The sequence below is a fragment of the Schistocerca gregaria genome, chromosome 3 (assembly GCF_023897955.1).
Source record: "Schistocerca gregaria isolate iqSchGreg1 chromosome 3, iqSchGreg1.2, whole genome shotgun sequence".
NCBI lineage: Eukaryota > Metazoa > Arthropoda > Insecta > Orthoptera > Acrididae > Schistocerca > Schistocerca gregaria.
The window spans coordinates 272,023,716-272,047,844 of NC_064922.1; the positions used below are offsets into that span (position 1 = coordinate 272,023,716).

General features: G+C 38.3%; 1 protein-coding gene across 5 annotated transcripts in view; it reads right to left on the reverse strand.

Moving 5' to 3' along the window:
- LOC126354661 (myosin-11-like) overlaps positions 1-24,129 on the reverse strand; it is a 273,554-nt gene that overhangs the window by 93,284 nt on the left and 156,141 nt on the right. For all 5 annotated transcript variants that reach the window (XM_050004437.1, XM_050004441.1, XM_050004439.1 and 2 more), the window contains one exon: positions 983-1,117. In XM_050004437.1, coding sequence (XP_049860394.1) covers positions 983-1,117 — 135 coding nt within the window. The remainder of the gene's footprint in view (positions 1-982; positions 1,118-24,129) is intronic.

The window sequence follows — 24,129 nt, forward strand, 5'->3', positions numbered from 1 at the left end:
TATTAGATGGAAGATAATCCACATAGGTGAAAAACAATAGTGGACCTAAGTAGTTTGAGCCTTGTGGAACCTCACGATCTGGAAGCTACATGAAGTCATGATATTATTTATTTTTATGGCAGAGAAGTACATTTGACAATTTTTAGTAATGCTGATTTTGCTGGAGACAAGTCATCCAACAACAAGCACCATGGCCAAATACTCTGGTGGTGCAATACTGAAGGAGCCAAAGAATTATTTTTGATTATATCACTTACTATCTGAATTACATGTAATGCCAGAACAGCTTCCAACATTTTACGTCGACAATGCTGGTGTATTGAAGCCAGGAAAAAGTATTAATACTCATCAATAACCAAAACATATAGAATCCAACCCTTTTTTTTATTTTTGAAATATTTCTGAAGGGTGAAAATAAGTTGGAATATATCAATGGAAAGAACAAGTTGATTAATCTTGTGATAAAATCATTTGAATGAGTTTGGTTTAATTTGCTGCATGTAGTGATTGGCATGCAGGAAGCCAAGCAGTAATTTTTCATTTGTTTATTTGAGTATTTATTTTGTTTTGAAGATTTGTTTTAATAATAGGAAAAACTGTTAATGATCCACTGTAACCAGCATATTATTTCAATGATATTCTCAAATGTCCTTCATTTTATAGAAACACTTTGCATGTAATTTCTTTGGTAGTGAATCTTTCACTGTTGCCATTGTCTTCAGTCTGAAGACTGGTTTTAAGCAGTTCTCCAAGCTAGTCTATTAGTCTATCTTGTGCAAGCTATTTAATCTCTTTGTAACTACTGCAACAAAATTATTCATATCCCATGGTTAACTTCCTCTTGATTACAATTTTGTTGGTTGAACATAGTATTAGAACAACAATATATAAATAACAAAACAAAAAACTTTAAATCAAAAGATCATCACAGACAGAATACACTGTATGAGGTAAATGAGAAAAGTAGCAAAGAAGCGCTTACTTTTTCCATCATAAGTTCCCTGTTGTCTTTCTCTAAACAAGTTGTCTTTTCTAAAAGCTTCTTCTTTTCTGCCTCAAACTCGGACAGCTTGCTGATATATGATTGTTTGTATTCCTCCATAGATGACAGCATGTCCTACAACAAGTTGTTATCCAATCAATGTTCTACAAACTTCCTCAGTTTTGTGAAGTTACAATTCATTAATGGCACTACTTGAATCATAATAACTGGCAAAAAATGCAACTTGTAACATTGTGTAAGATTTTAAAGAGCCAAGAATGGAGGATTTAGATAACAAAGAGGAATTCAAACAATAAATAAGATTAATGATAGGTCATGTTCATGTTCCTATCAGTTTATTCTCACTTCATACCAATACAGTTTTGGTAAGGAAGAAGTAAAACACATAGCAAAGCCCTATAAATCTATATTTATGTCACACACTTCCCTGACTATAGGTGCAACAATCCATTACCAGAGATTTTTTTTCTCCTCTACATTTTGATGTTGGACCAGATGGAAAGTCAGAATTTGAGTTTATTGCAACATAAACAGCTAATTTTTTAAAATATTTGCCTCTTCATTCATCGTGAAACAGGAACATACTGAAAAAGTCACCTGGAAGAATTACCATAATACTTATTGAAAGACACTAATATCTTCTGTCTTTTGTCTTGGCACCACAAGATTTGGCATTTTCAAGGTGTCATTACAAAGTGCAAATGAATAACAGTAGTACTTCACTGTGATTTCCATTATTAGTAATGTCCACCAAAGAATTTAGTTTTAATTTAATCAAATGATCATTGGAGTTGTACAATATGAGCTTTAAAAATATTCCCAAGATAGGGTACATACAGAATATTTACCTATTTTTGATAATTGCTTATAAGCCAGCATACCTGTAGCAGCAGTTGAATAAAGGAAATAATAATAGAATTAACTAGTAACTTAATACAATGTGGCAACAAGTGTCCTTTCATTCTGCTGTCAAGACACTGAATTCCTGTGTCAGAAGCAAGGATTAGACGTTAACAGATTTGTGATTATTAACCAGTTAATAGAGGGCTGATTTTTCTTCACCCTAATTAATTTGTATGTGATATAAAATGTTATGGAAGGTCCACTGAACTGAAAATACACTGATTAGTTGGATCTGAAGAGGTTGTTGTTGTTGTGGTCTTCAGTCCTGAGAATGATTTGATGCAGTTCTCCATGCTACTCTATCCTGTGCAAGCTTCTTCATCTCCCAGTACCTACTGCAACCTACATCCTTCTGAATTTGCTTAGTGTAGTCATCTCTTGGTCTCCCTCTGCAGTTTTTACCCTCCACCCTTCTTGTCAAAACTATTTATCATCCATGTTGCACTTCCATACATGGCTACACTCCATACAAATACTTTGAGAAATGACTTTCTGACACTTAAATCTATACTCGATGTTAACAAATTTCTCTTCTTCAGAAACGCTTTCCTTGCAGTTGCCAGTCTACATTTTATATCCTCTCTACTTAGACCATCATCCCCAAATAGCAAAACACCTTTACTACTTTAAGTGTCTCATTTCCTAGTCTAATTCCCTCAGCATCACTCAACTTAATTCGACTACATTCCATTATCCTCATTTTGCTTTTGTTGATGTTCATCTGATATCCTCCTTTCAAGACACTATCCATTCCGTTCAACTGCTCTTCCAAGTCCTTTGCTGTCTCTGATAGAATTACAATGTCATCGGCAAACCTCAAGGTTTTTATTTCTTCTCCATGGATTTTAATACCAACTCCGAATTTTTCTATTGTTTCCTTTACTGCTTGCTCAATATACAGATTGAATAACATCGGGGAGAGACTACAACCATGTCTTACTCCCTACCCTACCACTGCTTCCCTTTCATGTCCCTCGACTCTTATAACTGCCATCTGGTTTCTGTACAAATTGTAAATAGCCTTTTGCTCCCTGTATTTTACCCCTGCCACCTTCAGAATTTGAAAGAGAGTATTCCAGTCAACATTGTCAAAAGTTTTCGATAAGTCTACAAATGCTGGAAACGTAGGTTTGCCCTTCCTTAATCTAGCATCCAAGATAAGTCGTAGGGTCAGTATTGCCTTACATGTTCCAACATTTCTACGGAATCCAAATTGATCTTCCCCGAGGTCGGCTTCTACTAGTTTTTCCATTCGTCTGTAAAGAATTCGTGTTAGTATTTTGCAGCTGTGACTTATTAAACTGATAGTTCGGTAATTTTCACATCTGTCAACACCTGCTTCCTTTGGGAATGTAATTATTATATTCTTCTTGAAGTCTGAGGGTATTTCGCCTGTTTCATACATCTTGCTCACCAGATGGTAGAGTTTTGTCAGGACTGGCTCTCCCAAGGCCGTCAGTAGTTCCAATGGAATGTTGTCTACTCCGGGGGCCTTGTTTCGACTCAGGTCTTTCAGTTCTCTGTCAAACTCTTCATGCAGCATCTTATCTCCCATTTCACCTTCACCTACATCCTCTTCCATTTCCATAATATTGTCCTCAAGTACATCGCCCTTGTATAGACCCTCTATATACTCCTTCCACCTTTCTGCTTTCCCTTCTTTGCTTAGAACTCGGTTTCCATCTGAGCTCTTGATGTTCATACAAGTGGTTCTCTTATCTACAAAGGTCTCTTTAATTTTCCTGTAGGCAGTATCTATCTTAACCCTAGTGAGACAGGCCTCTACATCCTTACATTTGTCCTCTAGCCATTCCTGCTTAGCCATTTTGCACTTCCTGTCGATCTCATTTTTGAGATGTCTGTATTCCTTTTTGCCTGCTTCATTTACTGCATTTTTATATTTTCTCCTTTCATCAATTAAATTCAATACTTCTTCTGTCACCCAAGGATTTCTACTAGCTCTCGTCTTTTTACCAAGTTGATCCTCTGCTGCCTTCACTACTTCATCCCTCAAAGCTACCCATTCGTCTTCTACTGTATTTCTTTCCCCCATTCCTGTCAATTGCTCCCTTATGCTCTCCCTGAAACTCTGTACAACCTCTGGTTTTTTTAGTTTATCCAGGTCTCATCTCCTTAAATTCCCACCTTTTTGCAGTTTCTTCAGTTTTAATCTACAGGTCATAACCAACAGATTGTGGTCAGAGTCAACATCTGCCCCTGCAAATGTCTTACAATTTAAAACCTGGTTCCTAAATCTCTGTCTTACCAATATATAATCTATCTAAAACCTGTCAGTGTCTCCAGGCTTGTTCCATGTATGCAACCTTCTTTTATGATTCTTGAACCAAGTGTTAGCTATGATTAAGTTGTGCTCTGTGCAAAATTCTACCAGGCGGCTTCCTCTTTCATTTCTTATCCCCAATCTATATTCACCTACTACATTTCCTTCTCTCCCTTTTCCTACTACCGAATTCCAGTCACCCATGACTATTAAATTTTCGTCACCCTTCACTATCTGAATAATTTCTTTTATTTCATCATACATTTCTTCAATTTCTTCATCATCTGCAGAGCTAGTTGGCATATAAACTTGTACTATTGTAGTAGGTGTGGACTTCGTATCTATCTTGGCCACAATAATGCGTTCACAATGCGGTTTGTAGTAGCTTACCCGCATTCCTATTTCCCTATTCATTATTAAACCTACTCTTGCATTACCCCTATTTGATTTTGTATTTATAACCCTGTATTCGTCTGACCAAAAGTCTTGTTCCTCCTGCCACCGAACTTCACTAATTCCCATTATATCTAACTTTACCCTATCCATTTCCCTTTTTAAATTTTCAAACCTACCTGCCCAATTAAGGGATCTGACATTCCACGCTCTAATCTGTAGAACGCCAGTTTTCTTTCCCCTGTTAACGACATCCTCTTGAGTAGTCCCCACCCGGAGATCGGAATGGGGGACTATTTTACCTCCGGAATATTTTACCCAAGAGGACGCCATCATCATTTAATCATACAGTAAAGCTGCATGCCCTTGGGAAAAATTACGGCCGTAGTTTCCCCTTGCTTTCAGCCATTCGCAGTACCAGCACAGCCTGGCCATTTTGGTTATTGTTACAAGGCCAGATTAGTCAATCATCCAGACTGTTGCCCTTGCAACTACTGAAAAGGCTGCTGCCCCTCTTCAGGAACCACACATTTGTCTGGCCTCTCAACAGATACCCCTCCGTTGTGGCTGCACCTACGGTATGGGTATCTGTCGCTGAGGCACACAAGCCTCCCCACCAACAGCAAGGTCCATGGTTCATGGTATGGGACATGAAAAAAAAGTCCCTGCAACTACTGAAAAGGCTGCTGCCCCTCTTCAGGAACCACACATTTGTCTGGCCTCTCAACAGATACCCCTCCGTTGTGGCTGCACCTACGGTATGGGTATCTGTGTCGCTGAGGCACACAAGCCTCCCCACCAACAGCAAGGTCCATGGTTCATGGTATGGGACATGAAAAAAAAAAAGACTATGACAGAGCCAAAAGATAAAGTCTGTTGAACAATTTGGAATCTAGTGGAGCACAACTGGCTGGCATCAGAGCATTTTAAAAATAAAGAACGTTGCACAAAAAAAAATGGATTAACCACTAATGTGTAAATAAAGGGAAATGGTGAAATGTAAAATTTATGAAAACATCAATGATACACAGATGTGTATGTGTCAAATAAAGAAATTATGAATTGTAATAAGGAAATGCAAGACATATTAAATATTTAAATATTTTTAAGCTGGGCACAAAGTCAAAAAATTGTTAAAAAATTAAAAAGAACTTTGTTAAGTAAACTGAAGGATAAATGTTAAATGTAATGGAACTAATCAACAATGTAATATTTGCAGTTAATTTTTATGCATTATGCTGTAGCCTGTTACTAGTGCATTTGTGTGTGAGTGCAACAAGTACAGTGTCGCCATGCAAGCCCGGACCAATGAGGGAGGGGAAGGGTGGAAGGTTGGGGGTCAAACTGGGGTATCTGCTCTGGGCAGCAATTTCAGGGGTTGTCAAATTCATACTCTTGAAGAAAAAACGTTGTTTCACAAAGTGCCTAGCATTCAATGCATGTTGGTCTATCGATTGCTGTTGCTGGGGCCTTATAAGCCCAAACACTGGTTTCATGCAGCTCTCCCTACTACTCTATCCTGTGCAAGCCTCTTCATCTCCAAGTACCTAATGCAACCTACAGCCTTCTGAATATGCTTAGTGTATTCATATCTTGGCCTCCCTCTACAATTTTTACCCTCCACGCTTCCTGCAGTATGAAACTGGTGATCCCTTGATACCTTGGAACGTATCCTACCAACCGATCCCTTTTCCTAGTCAACTTGTGCCACAAATCCTTCTTCTCCCAATTTCAATTCAGCACCTCCTCATTAATTACATGATCTACCCATCTAACCTTCAGCATTCTTCTGTAGCATGACATTTGAAAAGCTTCTATTCACCTCCTATCTACACTGTTTATCATCCACATTTCACTTCCGTACATGGCTACACTTCATACAAACACTTTCAGAAAATACTTCCTGACACTTAAATCTATACTCAACATTAACAAATTTCTAACAATGGAAAATCCAGGACGGAATGTAACAATATTATGAAAAGAAAAGTTGCTACTCACCATATAGCGGAAATGCCGAATTGCAGATAGGCCCAACAGAAAGACTGTCACAAATAAGCTTTTGGTCAACTAGGCCTTCATCAAAAATAGATGGCCAGACACACACACACACACACACACACACACACACACACACACACACACACACACACACTGCAGGTGTGTGTGTGTGTGTGTGTGTGTGTGTGTGTGTGTGTGTGTGTGTGTGTGTGATTGTGTGTGCCATTGTCTATTTTCGACATAGGCCTTGTTGTCCAAAAGCTTATTTGTGACAGTCTTTTTGTTGTGCCTATCTGCGACTCAGCATCTCCACTATATGGGAAGCAGCAACTTCTCTTTTCAAAATATTACTAACAAATTTCTCTTTTTCAGAAACGCCCTCCTTGCCATCACCAGTCTATATTATTTATATGATTTTGAGACACATCCCTACTGGTTTTTGAACACATTCTAAGTTGATTTCTGAACAAATCATAAAAAACTTAATTTTTGAATGTCTGCCTTGTGTACATGATGTCTCTGCCAGGGGCATCTAGAAATAAGAAACTTTCCCACAGACAAAAGGGGACAGAACTATATGAGCACAGCCGAATAAACCTGAATGGGTGAATGCCAATCACTGTTTGTTTATGGGGTTGGTTGGGTGTGTGAATGATCAGCATTGTTATAATTATTAGCAAAATCTACATATGCTGACTACCAGAGTGGAAGTAAATGACTAACAGGAATAATAGGTAAGAAAGGCTAATATGTAATCTTCTTGAAGTATCCAAGAAAATGATATTTTGAGAGAAATGTTTTGTCAGATTGCTACAATACTAAGGACCAGTTATACAGTCCCAGGTTAGCAGCCACTTAAGTTCTACTTTCGGAACACAGAAAATGCATTGTACGAACACGTAATAATGCCTAACTGGAGAACGAACACGGGATAACTGAACTGCTGATTAAGGCAGGGTTAGTGAAGTTAACTGGAGAATAAGATCTGAAAATGGCAGAATAGTTATAGAATTAGTAAGGACAAGATTGTTTGTTAGAATGAGGAATGAGTAGAAATGGGGAAATCACACAAATTATAGGTAAGAATATGATGATTCAAAATTTATATAAAAATTTTGTACTTCTACTTTTCAATCTCATGCTTGAGAAACTGAACATATGAATGAAATATGAAAGTATTTCCTAACATAAAACTTTCTGCTTGTAGTAGGCCTATGAGGCATTTGATATTGGTACTTCATGGATTATATTCTGTTGTGTTATTTATGTAAATGAGGTAGATAAAAATGACTGTTCGTGTCAAAACAGTCTCCCTTATTTGCCTTGTGTTACAACTGCTGCAATATTAGAAAGGACTATTTCCTTTTATCTAGCAGATAGTGACAAAATAGATGTAATCAAATCAAGAAATAATACCAGTCTTGGGTACTATTTGTATTAACACCTTTTTCAGTTTTAGACAGTGACATTTTGAATTTTCACATAAAAAAATATTTGACAAACAATGATGAGGTAATAGATTCTTTTTACAGAAAGGAGATCATGCCGTGTTAAGTTGCAGCAAGATTAGAGAGAGAAAAAAATGATGATACCTAAGGATTGGAGAAATGTTTACTGTTCTGCTTGTCTCGTGCCTTTACTGGTTTTATGTTTCCTATATTTATTTTTGTGTCACGCACAAGATAAAGTTATTAGCTAATAGGCAATAAAGAGTTCAAATTTTCTGAAGAGTTCTTATTCTCCCGGTTGGAAATAATGCCACCCAGCATTGATAAAGAGTTTTTTTAAAGGCGGTTAAGATGTCAAACCGGCCGACTGGGAGCAGGAGAGGCACCACAGGACATTTTAATTTCCATTGTCCTGAATATAGGTTTGATGGCTTCCATTACAAAATATATGCATTTGAATTCCACAGCGCAAAATACAGTGACATGCAATAGAAGAATGCTGTGTAAAGAGGCATGGCACTGCACTTTGGCACACTTAAGACCAAATAACGTGTCTTACATTTCCTCGCACACATATGTTTTATATATCAAACTCTTCAGAAGGATGTGCACTATAAAATGAAAATATTTGTGAAAAATTGACTTTTTTTTAAATTTTTGAAATTCTATCTCAAATGTTTGAGGCGGGAGGGGCATTACCATCAAGTTCTTGCTGCAGTTCAGAAATATTGCAGATCCGAGGCAGTTGCCATAAGTGTGTACTTAAACCAACCGTTAACTGAATCAGTGCAGCCTAGACACTAGAGGTTGCCTGTAGGAAGTGTGCACACAGCACAGTCTCCACTACATCATCTACAGGTGGCTCGTGCCTATACAAGTGCAGAACTGTACCGACTCACCCTCATCACGTTCTTTTAATTTGTACCTCTCACATCAGCTGTTCTGTGTGTTGCTTATATTGCACATTCTGTATGATTCTTTTATCTTGTTATGTGTGGAGTCATGAGAGGCTTATTTCCGTTATTGTTCAGAAGTTTATGAATAAAGCCATACCTGTGTTACTTGGATTGGTTTTGTGTATTACTTGGTTGCTACACTTTTATACCTACAAATGAGATAAACCATGAGATGAGACTGGTATTCTAGAGATGGACTGGACAAATGGGCTGTATGTTTTTGCAGTGCAGTAAAAATAAAGTGAAGATGAGAGTGTCGTGTGGTAGCGTTCTCGCTTCCCACGCCCGGGTTCCCGGGTTCGATTCCCGGTGGGGTCAGGGATTTTCTCTGCCTCGTGATGGCTGGGCGTTGTGTGATGTCCTTAGGTTAAGTTAGATTTAAGTAGTTCTAAGTTCTAGGGGACTGATGACCATAGTAGTTAAGTCCCATAGTGCTCAGAGCCGTTTTTTGAAGATGAGAATATTAGTGTCAAGTGATGTACATAAAACCTGGACCAACACAGCCTACATCTAACTTGAGTATCACAATTTTTCACAATTTAAAACAGCTGATTCATTGCTGGAATATATTATGGGTAACAATCCATAATACACAACAGCTCAAGGTAATAAAATTAAGTGATGTAAACAAAATTAACTGATGTAAACAAAATTACGGTTTTTACATTTATTCAGATGGGATGAAAATGTTAAATATATAAATAAAAGCATTCCAAAACTGATAATGTCAAAAAGCATAACAAACAATGCAACGCATGATATTAAAAATCGACTAAGAAGAAAAAGCATAAACTGATTTATTGAGTTTCCTTTGTTTCTTACAGAGACTAACGTAGCTATGATATTTTCAGATAAAAGTTAATGAAGCAAATACAAAAATACATTCTAAGCAAAGCACAATGATGAGATACAGGGTGTCTCAAAAGAAAATTTATATCTAATGTGACAAAATAAAAAGGTTGAAGTCTATTGACAAAATCTTTATTTATTACTGAAATATACAGTTTAGAAACTTCCTTCTTAATAATAATGTCATTTAAATGCAATCAAGCATGCCTAGATCATTCACTCAAACAATGAACAAAATTTTGAATGATGTTCAGTATGTAGACATTGGGATGGCTGCCACTTTTTTCTTTTAATTGGTCCAAAAAAGTCAGATTATTGGCATATGCTTTATATTTGACATATCCCAATAAGAAAAAATCCAAGGGGCTCAGATCTGGACTGAGAGAGGGCCAATTAATGTTACCCCTCCTACAGATAAATTTGCCGGGTAAAAATTTCACAAACTTGCAGTAGAGATGCACTGGACATGTGTGCTATGGCTCCATCTTGCAGAAAACATGTTTTTTGGTTACACCCACGAACTTTTTAAAATTCAGGCACCAAAAAGTCATTTAACATCATCACATAACTTTCCAAATTCACTGTAACTGCATGACCACAGTTGTTCTCAAAAAAGTACAGGTCAATTATTCTTTGAGCCGAAATCACAGCTCATACAGTAACTTTTCGCAAATGAAGTGGTTTCTTATACTTTTGTTTAGGATACTTTACACTCCAGTAGTGGCAATATTGACATAACCATTCAGGTGAAAATGAGTCTCGTCAAAAAACAAGATGATGTCAAATGAAGGACACTCAATCATATCATTAACAAACTGCAGCCTATGTCTATCATCCTAAGCCTTTAATTCTTGCACCAACTGGGTTTTGAAAGTTTAAGGTCTATTTGTAAAATTTAGAGCAGTGATGATGCATGTATGTGTTCAAAAATAACCGACTTTTTGAAATAGTGTGTAAACCAGCATAGAAAGCACACTGCGGCTACCAAGCGCACACACCTAGCGGCAGGCTTAGACAAGAAACTGCCATTTGCCTCATGTCGCTCGCACAATTAGCAAGCGAACCACAGCTGCTGAAGTAAGCATATGTACACCCAGTTCATCGGAGTAGTGCAATGAAGGAACTTGAAGAAATGTGTGTGAAATTCTGCTACAAACTTGGCAAAACTTTCATAGACATCTGAAATGCTTAGCCAAGCATATGGAACAGCTGTATGAGTTGCGCATAGTGCTACGAGTGATTTAAACTTTCAACTGGGCAGACTGTCAGTTGTGACAATTCCAAGTCTGGACATCCTTTCTATAATGGTCATGTGGATAGTATTCGTACTGTGATTCACAGAAATCATCATTTAACTGTTCAGGGAGTTACTGAGGAGATGGGTATCAGCATAGGATCATGCCATCAAATTTTGAGTGAAAAACTTGAGATGTGCTGTGCGAGTGCAAAATTAATACCGTGTTTGTTGACTGGCGATCACAACCATACCAGTGTCGAAACGTGCAAGGAACTGATTGCCACTGTTAATGAAAATGGAAATGTTCTTAAGAACATCATAACCAGCAATGAGATGTTGGTGTATGGCTATGATGCTGAAACGAACATGCAGTCATCGCAGTGTGAGGGCACCTAGTCCAAAAAAAGCACGCATGAGTCAGTCATAGATCAAGGTGATGTTGGTTCTGTTTTTTGACTAAAAAGGCATTATCCACCGTGAATTCGTGCCACGTGGTCAGTCATAGATCAAGGTGATGTTGGTTCTGTTTTTTGACTACAAAGGCATTATCCACCGTGAATTTGTACCACGTGGTCAGATGGTAAACAAAGAAGTCTACCAGGGAATCCTAGGGTGCATGAGGGATGCTGTGTACAGGAAGAGGCCTGAATTGTGGGAAAACCAGAGTTGGATGTTGCATCTTGACACTGTGTCAGCTCATGCATCACTCTTTGTCTGCAGCTATCTAGCAAAACGCCACATTTCTGTTGTGCCCCATCCACCATATTCCACAGACCTAGCCCCATCAAACATTTTCCTGTTTCCAAAACTGACTGAAAGGACGTCATTTCCAAACCACAGAGGAGATACAGAACAATGTGATGTGAAACCTGCATGCCATCCCACAAAATGTGTTCCAGGAGGCGTTCCAAAAACTGGAAGAAATGATGGGAACAGTGTATTGCCAGTAGAGGGGACTATTGTGAAGGGGACAGTGCTTAAAATGTTGTACAAAAAGTAATAAAGCTGATACAGCAAAAGTTTGTTTTCTTTCTGAGCACACCTTGTATATATAAAGAACTTGCACATTTACAAATGGAGAAGTTAGGATCATCATGAACAGACCAACTTACGCTCTCCATGGATTTGCCTCTTCTTGATGCCTTTGGTCACCTCGATTTCAGTTTGGCAAGTGTTGAACTGGTCTCCTCAAATGTTTTGATCCATTTTCAGATAAAGGGAACGTTTGGAGGATTAGATTAGATTAGTTTTTTGTTCCATAGGTCCATGTTGAGGAGATCCTTGTGGATGTGGAACATGTCACTTTTTTATTTTATTATTATTATTATTTTTTTAAGCTGAAATAACAATACTAATAGTATGAATATATACATCATTTGTTTCTATTTAAAAATCATCAATGGAGTAGGAGTTGACCACTAGTAAGTCTTTCAGGCTCCTTTTAAACTGATCTTTATTTGTAACTAAATTTTTTATGTTTGTTGGCAAATTATTGAAGAAGAGTGCTCCTGAGTAGTGGACCCCTTTTTGAACTAAAGTAAGTGCTTTTAAGTCCTTGTGCAGATCATTTTTGTTCCTGGTATTGTATGTATGAACTGAGTTGTTTGTTGAAAAAAGAGATATATTATTTAGGACAAATTTCATTAAGGAGTAAATATAACGAGAGGCAGTAGTTAGTATACCCAGTTATTTGAAGAGATTTCTACAAGACGTCCGTGAATTTACTCCACAAATAATATGTATTACACGCTCTTGGACTCTGAAAACTTTTGTTTGACTTGAAGAGTTACCCCAAAATATTATATCATATGACATTATGGAATGAAAGTAGGAAAAGTATGCAAGCTTTTTCACTTTTATGTCGCCTAACACTCGAATTGCAAATACAGACTTGTTAAGGCATTTCTGCAGTTCTGTGGTGTGCTCCTCCCAACTGAATTTATTATCAAGTTGCAATCCCAGGAATGTAAGACTGCCAACCTCTTCTATCTGCTCTTCTTTGTACTTTATGCATATGCTGGGTGGAAACCTCTTACAGGTTCTGAATTGCATATAACGAGTCTTTTCAAAGTTTAATGTCAGTGAGTTGGCTTTAAACCATTTATTAATATCCATGAAAAAATCATTAGCAGATATTTCTAGAACTACACTCGACATACTATTTATTGCAATACTTGTGTCATCTGCAAACAAAACGATCTCTGCTTCTGGCAGCGTAACTGATGAGAGATCATTTACACTATGCAATCCAAGACCACTTCAAAATTTCCTCCATGCTACAGTCACCAAATTATCATTTTTGTAAAATTATTGCACAGAACATGCGGTCTGCTCCCTAGAAGTGCTCCATATTGACTGAATTCCTAAAGGCCAAGCAAGATATGAAGGTACCCCCACTCTCATCCGATTTGTTGTGCATATGCAGAGAGCTCTTCAAATTTTCTATTGAGACGTGCTGTACAATAAATCTTGTCCACTTAGTGCCAGAAACCATTAACAAACAGTGAAGATACAGAACACACTAATATAGACTCAGGCAGATAGAGACTCCAATCATGTGTGAGTGAGTAGCATTTGCATGCATGTGTGTGTGTGTGTGTGTGTGTGTGTGTGTGTGTGTGTGTGTGTGTGTGTGTGTGTGTGTGTGCGTGTGCGCGCGTGCGCGCCCTCGCACATTCACGCTATCTATTTCTGAGGAAGGCCTTGCTGCCTGAAAGCTCACACTCTGACAGTCTTTCTGTTGTGCCTATCTGTGACTTAGCAGCTTCACTATAGGGTGAGTAGCAATTATCCTTTTCATAATATTGTTACATTTCATCCTGGATTTTTCACTGTTGAAAAACAGCACAAAATATCTTTAATATACATCTGTTGTAGAATTTTAGATCCTATCAAACATAACAAGGTATCTCAAACTGAATGACCTTCTCCATCCCAACCAGAATGAGTTCCAAAAACATCAGTCATTCACAATCCAACTTATGCTAATCGCACATGACACCCAGAAAGAATGGATTAAAGTAATCAGGTAGGAGCAGTGCTTCTTGACTCCTGAAAAGCATTTGACTCAGTACCACATCAATGCTTATTAATGAAAGTATATACATACAATGTATCAATGATATTCTAGATTGGAGAATTTCTTGGTAGGGAAAAATACAGCATGTTATCTCGGACAGACAGTCATTCACACATGTTAGAGTAACTAGGGATACCCCATGGTAATTTGTCTAGACCCCTTCTACTTATGTTTTATACTAATAACCTGGAAGACGATATTAATAGCTACTTCTGGATTTTGCAGATCATGAGTTATATTGAAGGAATTACTTTCTGAAAAAAACACAAATATCCAGTCAGAACATGAACAGAACCAATTTTAAATTGTAGCAAAGTTGGCAACTTAATTTAAATGTATAAAAATATGAAGCGTGCACACTGCAAAATAAAAAGAAAGTCTAGTATCCTTTAACCAATGCACTAATGCATTATAAACAGAATCAGCCAACACATACAGAAACTTGCACATAACAATTTGTAGGTACAATAAATGGAATGATTGCATAGGTTCAGTAGTACATAAATCAGGTGCCAGACTTTGGTTCATTGGTAGGAAGTTACAGGTCCGCATCTAGCATTTACACTTACTCAAAGTGCTAGCGCATGTAATTCTGTGAAAGTCCAGCATGATAAAATATTCTGTGAAACATTACTAAATGGCTTCTCCAAAGACCACTCAAAATGGAAAAATAATGGACTAAATGCCAACAAACAGACCTAACCACTTTGAAGATGTTCACACTGAAACTGGTATCGGTAAGTATGAAGAAACTGTAGCAACACCAGTTATCAAAGTACAAAGGATGCCTAAAGCAAGTAGAAGGGTTTATGTATTCAGTGACAAAGTGAGAGAGCTAGTAGTGTCATATCTCAAAAAAGAGTTTGAGACATTTAGCTCTGGAGAAGTGCATGTAGAAGTACTATGGCTCAGATTTAGAAAAACAGTTGATTATGCTCTTGATATATATGTACCTAGTACAACTGTTTATGATGTGATACATGACCTATGGTATACAGTCACTGTAAGGAACCAGTGACTACTGCATCACAGCTGTAAAACAAAACATTTGGGGCAAGAGATGGAGAGATGCTGAATGAAATGCATTTGGTCATCAAGAATGCAAAGACTACCGTATTAGAATGTTATTGGTAGATCTCTCAAAACGCAAAAACAAATTCTGGTCATATGTAAACACTGTTAGTGGTACAATAGTTAGCGTACAGACACTTGGGGACAAGGCAGGATCTAATGTTTTGGGGAGGGAAGCAAAAGCAGAAATGCTGAAATCAGTTTTCAGATGTTCCTTTACAAATGAAAATCCAGAGGCACTGCCCCAATTTAAATATTGTACCAAAGCAAAGCTGAGTGACATAGATAAAGTGTCAGTGCTGTTGAAAAATCAGCTGAAATTGCTAAAATCAGACAAAGCCCTGGGCCCAATGGAATCCCTATTTTACTCTATGCTGATTTTGTGACTGAATTAGCGTCTCTTTTAGCTGTAGTCTACTGTAGATCCCTCAAACAAAGAACTGTGTGCAGTAGTTTGAAGAAAGCGTCAGTAACATATGTTTACAAGAAAGGTATTCTAAGCCCAAATGTAATGAGATATCTCAAACAGAATGATCTCCTCCACGCTAACCAGCAGGAATTCTGAAAACACTGTCAGCAGGGATTCTGAAAACATTGTTCATGTGAAACCCAATTCAAACCTTTTCACATGACATGGATCAAGGCAGTCAGTTACATGAAGTATTTCTTGATTTCTGAAAATATCAAAAACACCATTGGAAAGATATCAAGCAAAATTTGTGACTGGGTTAAAATTTATTATTATGGAGGACATAGCATGTTATCTTCAACAGTGGAACATCAACAGATGTAGCAGTAACTCCATGTGTGACACAGGGAAGTGTACTGGGACACTTGTCATTTAGGTTGTGTATTAATGACCTTACATACAAATTAATAGTAACCTCAGACTTTTTGCATATGATGTGGATATCCATGCGTGAATAAAGTTATACAAATATTAAGTTGGATCTCGATAAGATTTCAAAGTCATGCAAAGATTGGCAACTTGCTTTAAATGTTCAGAAAAGTATCATCATAAACTTCACAACATGCAAAAAAATATGGCATCCTGGCTACAGTATCAATGGGTCACAATTGAAGCTGATCAACTCGTAGAAATACACTTTGTAGGAATATGGATGGCAAGGATCACATGGGCTCAGTTGGAAGTAAAGAAGTAGTGGTTAACCATTCTAATGATGCTAGTTTGCAAGGAAATATGCTATCTGCAACAAAGACAGTCTTCAGTTTGAGCTGCAATGCCCTAGGGATGCACTTTGACAAAGTTATTACAGCAAAGTGCCAATTATATATGCATTGAAGAAAATTAATGACACAACTATCTGCAAAAAAGAAGAAGAGAAAAAGGAAGAGAAACTAGCTTTTATCCCCTTAATTGGGCCTTACTCAACCAAAATTGTGAGAATCCTGGGAAAAAACAATATCAAGGCCATCTTCTGACCACTACAAAAAACGAAAGATCTGCTTGGTTCAGTGGAGGACAAATTGCAATACAAAAACCTGATGTATATAGTATCCCTTGTGAGTGTGGCCACCATTACACTGGGCAAACACAGTGCTGCATCTTGTAGAGCTGCTGGGAACACATTAGATGTCCACATCTGGGGCATAGAGACAAATCAGTAGGAGCAGAACACAGTGTCAATGAGGGACATATGTTCAAATTCAAAAATGTTGTGACAAGCTAGTGGCTTTTGGGAGAGCATCATCAAAGAATCAACTGAGATAAGACTATGTGACAATTTTGTCAACAGGGATGAGGGCTACCAGTTAAGTTCAGCATGTAACCCTGCACCAGCGGTTATACGCCGAGACGGTGCCCAGCAGTTGACGCTTCACAACACTGGACAAGACTGAAGGCAGCATAGATCCAAATGTCAGTCCATACCTGCATGTCCCCTAACCAGCAGCCCCTACACCAGGGGAAGGGGGTACAAAGACAAAGGCTGCCCAGCTATATAGTTGGGATATGTCAGGCACCATCAACACTTCACCAGAATAAGATGAGAATGACACTCACTGAGACATCATGGAATTTGAACACAACCGCCCAGATGGAAACCAAACAAGATTTCATCAGCAGTCCACACTGAGAAAGCCTACATTCATACTTATTGGCTACATTTACTGTGGAAGGTGCTCTGCTCTTTTGGCTTTCAGATCCACCACAATGCAGCTGAAGGTGCCCGTTGTAGAATGCAACAAAGAGTAAATTCTGAAGTTTCCTTTACAGGTGACTCCATCTTATTGAAGCCCTCCCCATGCAGGTGAAGAGGATTGTATGTTTTTGTGAAGCTGAAGGCTACGCTGGATGTAGCACAGGTACTGGCATGGTCTCCCAAGCCAGCCAAGCCTCAGTGTATGAACCAGATGAAGAGTGTCTCACAACACCCTGTCTCTTCCATATTCAATCTCATAGTTCTCCCCAATTCCTCAACACCCAACCCAAGTGCAATGCAATCTACGCCATAGGGTGCATGGCACATGGGAAGATGTGTCACTAATAAAGCTTCAGGGATGTTGGGTGACCTCTCCAAGTAATTAGCCTTGCACCACATGGGGCTCTGTGGTGTTGATCTAGAAAATCGCCATTCTTGTGGAACCAAATTGGAGAACACACATCAAAACAAAACTAAACTGAGGAGCACAATTCCATCTCAAACACCCACATATTGGGACTGGAATTGGTGGTTGTCCTTTCCACAACTGGATCAGGCAACAAGACAGTCCAAGAACTGAAATTTTTCACTGAGAAGATGGACAAAGTCATGATTAAATCCTTGTATGAGACTAAGAGTAGAAATCTTCTCAAAGAACAAAAAGTAAAGGAAGATAAAGAATACCTTCCTAAATGTAAATGGAGGTAACTGAAAGGTCTCAAACCCAATACCTTAAAAAACAGACTGTCCCAGAATGAAGGGAGCAAACATGCCACTTCTACCTTTAAGACAGGGAAGAAGAGTCTTATACTTCTATTTCTCAGGATAATTTGATCAAGAAAAAGCTGAGACATTGAAATACGCAAACAGACACATAGAACTGCAGTCTTGGTTTTCAGAACGCTGTTATCCAACAGGGATACCCATCAGCCAATACAGCATCGCAGCAGGTGGAGTTTGTTCAGATGGCTATTTTTCAGAAGACTGGGTAGAATGTAAGTCCACACCCCATGTTCAGGAGGTCCTATCTGGGCAAAAGTGCTCTTATCTTTGTCTGTGAGGGCATGGGAACAGAAGATTGGTTTAAGGATCTGCTGACCAAGATATCTCCATGGGAGAAGTTGCTGATCAAGGCAGCAGTCGAGGTTTTCAGGACTGCAAAGATATGAATTTGGGAACCAAAACTTCTCAAGAAACTCATCCACAGACAGGGTTTGAGGAAGTACAGGCACAGAACCAGAAGGTCTCAACATAGAACTGGAGGTACTCTTCTGAAAGGTTTATCACTGAAGAATCCCTGATGATAATGTGAGAACATGACCTGAAACTGTATTTAGGGTTCTCACAGGTTACAAACAGTATCATCCAAGGCATGGAAAGCAATAGACATGGCTGTCACCCAGGAGTCCTACTTATATAAAGATGTTTCAGACCTCAGAGCCACTGGTGGCAAGTTGATTTATGCTAGAAATCTAAAGAATTTCAGTATAAACATTTTTGTCAAGAATGGAATTTCAATCATGCCGATAGTGGACTTTTGTTTCAGGGCATTAGTGATTATCAGGATGAAACTGTGTGAGGAAGGAAGCACAAAGAAAATTGTATTGGCCTCAACCCCACCTTCCTTATGAGGACATTACTCCTCCTTCTGAGGAAATAAAGAGGCTGGTAGACAGCTGCTCACAGAAGAATGAACCAGTTTGTTGTGATGCCAATATCCACAACCTGATGTGAGGAAGCAGCAACATCTACAGCAGAGGTGAGTACCTACTGGACCATCTACTAAAGAGTAACATCACATGAGCACTGTGAAGGATGAGGCTAGGAGAGGGAAGGCAGTCCTGCTATATGCTCCCTTTGGCATGCCACATATGGGCAGTGCAATGATTTAATTGGCTTGTCGTGATGAGAAAAAGCATTTCAGTGGTTGCAAACACACTATCAGTTTTAATAAACTAATTTTTAATAAACTAATTATACAACAGGCTACACAAATGAAAAATTGGCCAATCATTGTTGAAATGTATTACTGACAAAGGCAGATCTACTTTCATGACAATGTTTTTTTAATGATATTAACTCTTCCACTTACAAGGCACACCGCTTGCACATTCCTGTCGCACACATCGGTCTTAGCTGCTGACAATACACTGACCACTGTGTTGTGTGATGTGTCAACTGTTTACTTTTCTCAATAACAACTATTTTATTTGTGAATCACACATTGTCAGTTCAGCAAGCGGTAGGTAAACATCCATCATCTGGCATGTGGGTGTCACTCCGCCTGAAGGATCCACTTGTCATTATTTTAATACTGCTCAGATGAAGAAAAGGGATAAAATCCTTTGGTAAGTTACTATTCCAGTCATTCAGTGTTAAAAATATGGTGGGTTATGGGGATTCAATCAAAATTCTGACAGAATTGGCAATTCATTTTTGTGTGAACTGTTAACCTTTTCTCATTCAAAGAAGCATCACCATTTGTGAGTAATGACCACATTTCTCTTCTTGACAGGTTTAATTGTACTTCTTTTGCCAGTATAATTTGCATAAACTCATCTTGCAGCAGCTATTGCGACAGATTTCTGAAACAGTGTGTCTCATTAAACAAGTAATTGATGACTAGTGGACTCAGTGGCTTATGAAAAATGTCACTGTGTCGGTTTGCAGTAAAATAAGAGAAGAAATTTCATGCCTATTTTCAATGTAGGAAACTCTTGTTTCACTAGCTGTTGATAACTCTTGAAAATTACCGTCACTGGAGTGGCAAAAATAGAACAGAAAGTATAACTTGTTAAATATTGCCATAGACAAGAAAGTTCTGCATGTTTACAAATTGGCAAAATACTCTCCTCTTCGTGTGCTATCATTCACCAATATCTTGTTTCAAGGTCTCAAGTGGTTTAGGAGATATGAGGGATGTTACGAATATTTCATTCTCACAGGCACGAGACCGGAAGTGAGCACGTTACATAGGATCCATTTTCACAAGATCAGAGACAGATAGAGACCTCCTTCGAAGTCTAAACAAAAATTCAGTATGTTAGCTAAATTTCATATTCAGTACTATATGGTGTAATAGGCACCAAATGCAATATTATAGCGATGCCTATTTTCTATTGCAAACTTTTCAAATTTGTGCGTAGGCTTACTAAAATGTGTATATGGCAATAATTATGACCATTAGCGAGATGATGGGCACTTCGCTACCAAGCTGACATATAACATTACAAGGAAGGCAAAAATCAAATATTTTTACTCAACAGTTTCGGTGAAATCATTTGATTGTGTGTGCTTTGATTCTGTCAGCACAGAGAGTCTCCAACCAGCAAGTGCAAATAATGTATAAGCATCACAATGTGCACGGGATCAGCATGGTACATGCAGAATGTGCACTTTTCGCTGTAGTATCATGTCACGTCACACAAACTATACACATCTCAGTTTGCCCTTAGCCTTAGTAACACTACATTCAGAAATAGAAGAAAGGAAGAACTAACGGACATAACTTTTGGGTCCACACTGCTCAGCAAATATGTGATAAATTAACAGTTCCAAATAAGTTATAACAAAATTATAACATGACAGTACTATCTCACAGGGTTGTTTCATGTCAAGTGGCCTAAATTAATGAAGGTTCCTAATCGATCGACTCCAATTTGATGACATTTTTACAAGATGTGCATATGAGTTTTACATGAAGCCATGCAAAATTACAGGAGGATAAGTAGTGTGGGGAGGCTACTAGCAATGGATTTGTAAAGGTCAGTTTTCCCCTGTTGCGACAGGAAAAAATAAATCACAAAGTTTGCTTTACAGTTTCTCATGACCTAAGGGGAATCCCACACTGAAACTCGATGATTCTGCTCAACTTTTTAAGTAAAATATCCAGGATGCTGAACATGCACTCTGTGTACAGCAGATTTATGACAATTTGCTGTCAAAGTATCTCATAAATCTTGTGACAAAATTTGGATGATGCTCTTGCAGTTTGCATCTTATGATAGAATGACATTCTGATACTGAATTTTTCCTCATCTGCAGCCAGCCAGCATGTCATAAGGCTCTGTGAGATTACTCAAATAGTTACTGAGTGATCCAAGATTAAAGTCAATCTGAAAAATGAATTCATAAATTTCTTTGCTTTTCAGTAGGCTGTATCTCAAAAGAGTCCTCTCCGATCTCATTTTTCTTAGCACCATTGAAATAAGCTCATATTGTTTGATCAGGAAAAGTTTGTTTAATTTTTGAGACCAATGAATTCAAAGGTAACAAAGACATTCAAAAATACACTATGACTGCTATTTGAGTGAAGAATGTGTGGACTTTTTGAATATGCATGTTTGAAAATGATGTAACATTCGTTAAATCCATTATCAATTGCCTTTGATTTTTTTCAAATAAAAATTAACTTGCCACGATTTTACTTTTAGAGATGTTTATCTGTTCATTATTTTGTTTCCGTGCTACTTCAGAACTCACCACCACACTTTTCACCACCTATCAATATGAGGCTATCTGATATTTTTATGTTTAACAGTTGGAAACAAAGTCAAGTGGTTAGTGCTCCTGCTACTTACTGAGCTGCAATCTGGTATGGCATCATGTAAGACCCATACATACATCCCATAAAAATTTCATCTAAATTGGAGAGGGATGAGTGGGGACCCTTAGGCCACTTGACCCTACTCTGTTAATGTTATACACATAAATATTTGTTTAGGGTGGCCTAGAGAATCTCTGCCATGTACACTAGCCAAGAAAAAAGAAATCCTTGTTTTCAGAGTGGCTAGACTGTGGGCCACAAATTTGCAGTGCACCGATGAGGTTGACTAGCATTTAATGGGAAAAGATGATGTCAAAATAAGTTGTCTTCCATAAAACTCAAGGCAAACATGAAACTCAATAGCAGTTGACAATGAGGACCTTTGAGACACCATATCAGATTTTTTTGTATTTTTTATTATAACTTGCATGTCACAACAGAACACTGTTTCAAAGCAATGACCCATTGAAGAGACATCACAAATGCATCACTCTTGGCACAATCTGTAATAATTAAATCTCAGTTCATAACACATTAGCAGTAAAATCATACATGAGATCCTACTAAGATGAAAGACACTGTTGCCAAGTGTTTTGTGTGTTCATCGTGGTATAATGGTCAGGGATGTGGAGTTATGGAGTCACAAGAAGTAGGTTCATGTCTTGCTATATATTTTTTTTACATCGTTGCATTTGTAAAAGATTCTGGGACTTTTGAGACTTTGGTATTAATGCAATAAAACAATACACTGCAATATCCAGTGCTATTTGCATACAAGAGTGCTCTCTTTCAGGAGAGAGTTTGTTCAGTTTTGTAACTTCAGTCTCATTAAAAAACAAAAGAGTAAACTGCTATAAGTGAAACAATCAGCAATGATGTTTGTATTATTGCTTGTCACAAATATTTGGCTGGTTTTTTTTTTCTCTGAATATGTCATGATTTCTGTGAATGCGGTTAGGAAGGAACCTAGGAACATAGCTTAGATTACTGCTGTCTGCTCCCCCCCCCCTCCCCTCCCCCCCTCTCCCTTGTCCCCAACTATGATATGTCTGCTTGTGTCTGTATATGGATGGATATGTGTGTGTGTGCGAGTGCATACCTGTCCCTTTTTCCCCCTAAGGTAAGTCTTTCCGCTCCCGGGATTGGAATGACTCCTTACCCTCTCCATTAAAACCCACATCCTTTTGTCTTTCCCTCGCCTTCCCTCTTTCCTGATGAAGGAACTGTGGGTTGAGAAAGCTTGATATTTGTGTGTGTGTTTTTTATTTTTTATTGTGTCTATCTACCAGCACTTTCCAGTTTGGTAAGTCACAGCATATTTTTTTAAATATATTTTTCCCATGTGGAATGTTTCTTTATATTATATATAAATAAAAGCAGAGTGTAATTGTTTACCTCCAGTATCTCCTCTGAAGAACCTGGAATGATTTAAACCAAATTTGTAACAGAAACTGCACACCTTATGAATTTCAGCAATGTGGGGTTTATAATCTTCTATAGGAGTCAAGATATGCGCAAAAATGTGTTTTTTTCCAGCCACTGGCTAACAGGCTGTCATGAATAACAGACAACAGTGTGGGAAGAGTATCAGTCTGTCAAATTAAAATCGTTTACAGGGTAGCCTACATGTCATGGGCAAGAAATGGTTTTTCTGGGGATAGGCAGCCCTGCACGACAGGCATGTTGTGTTGTACATTCAGCTTGCTTTATAAATCTGCTTTGCATGGTGGCATTTATATTAGGGGTAAATAAATTATTTGAGCCCCTGATGTATACCCTATAGTGCATGACAGGTGTATTGTGGGTGTAGTAACGGCCTGCTTTGTTGAGTTGTACTGCAAGGGCTATAAATGCCAATGAGCAATGGGGCAGGTTGAGATGAATAGAGGAGGGGATGGACAAAACAAGGAGAAGAGAAATGTACAGAGGAAAAGGATGCACAAAGCTGCTGGAATGTGTAGTGGGGTATGTGCAGGTGGAAAAGAAGAGAGGGAGACACAGACAGGAAGAGAGAGGGGAGGAGGATATGGTCAGAAGGAGAGAGGAAGAAACTATGGTCAGAGAGTGAGGGTGGAGTAGTGAACAACACAGAGAGGAGAATGGGGAGATGAAGAGAGAGAGAGAGAGAGAGAGAGAGAGAGAGAGAGAGAGAGAGAGAGAGAGAGAGAGAGAGAGAGAGAGAGAGGAGGAGGAGGAGGAT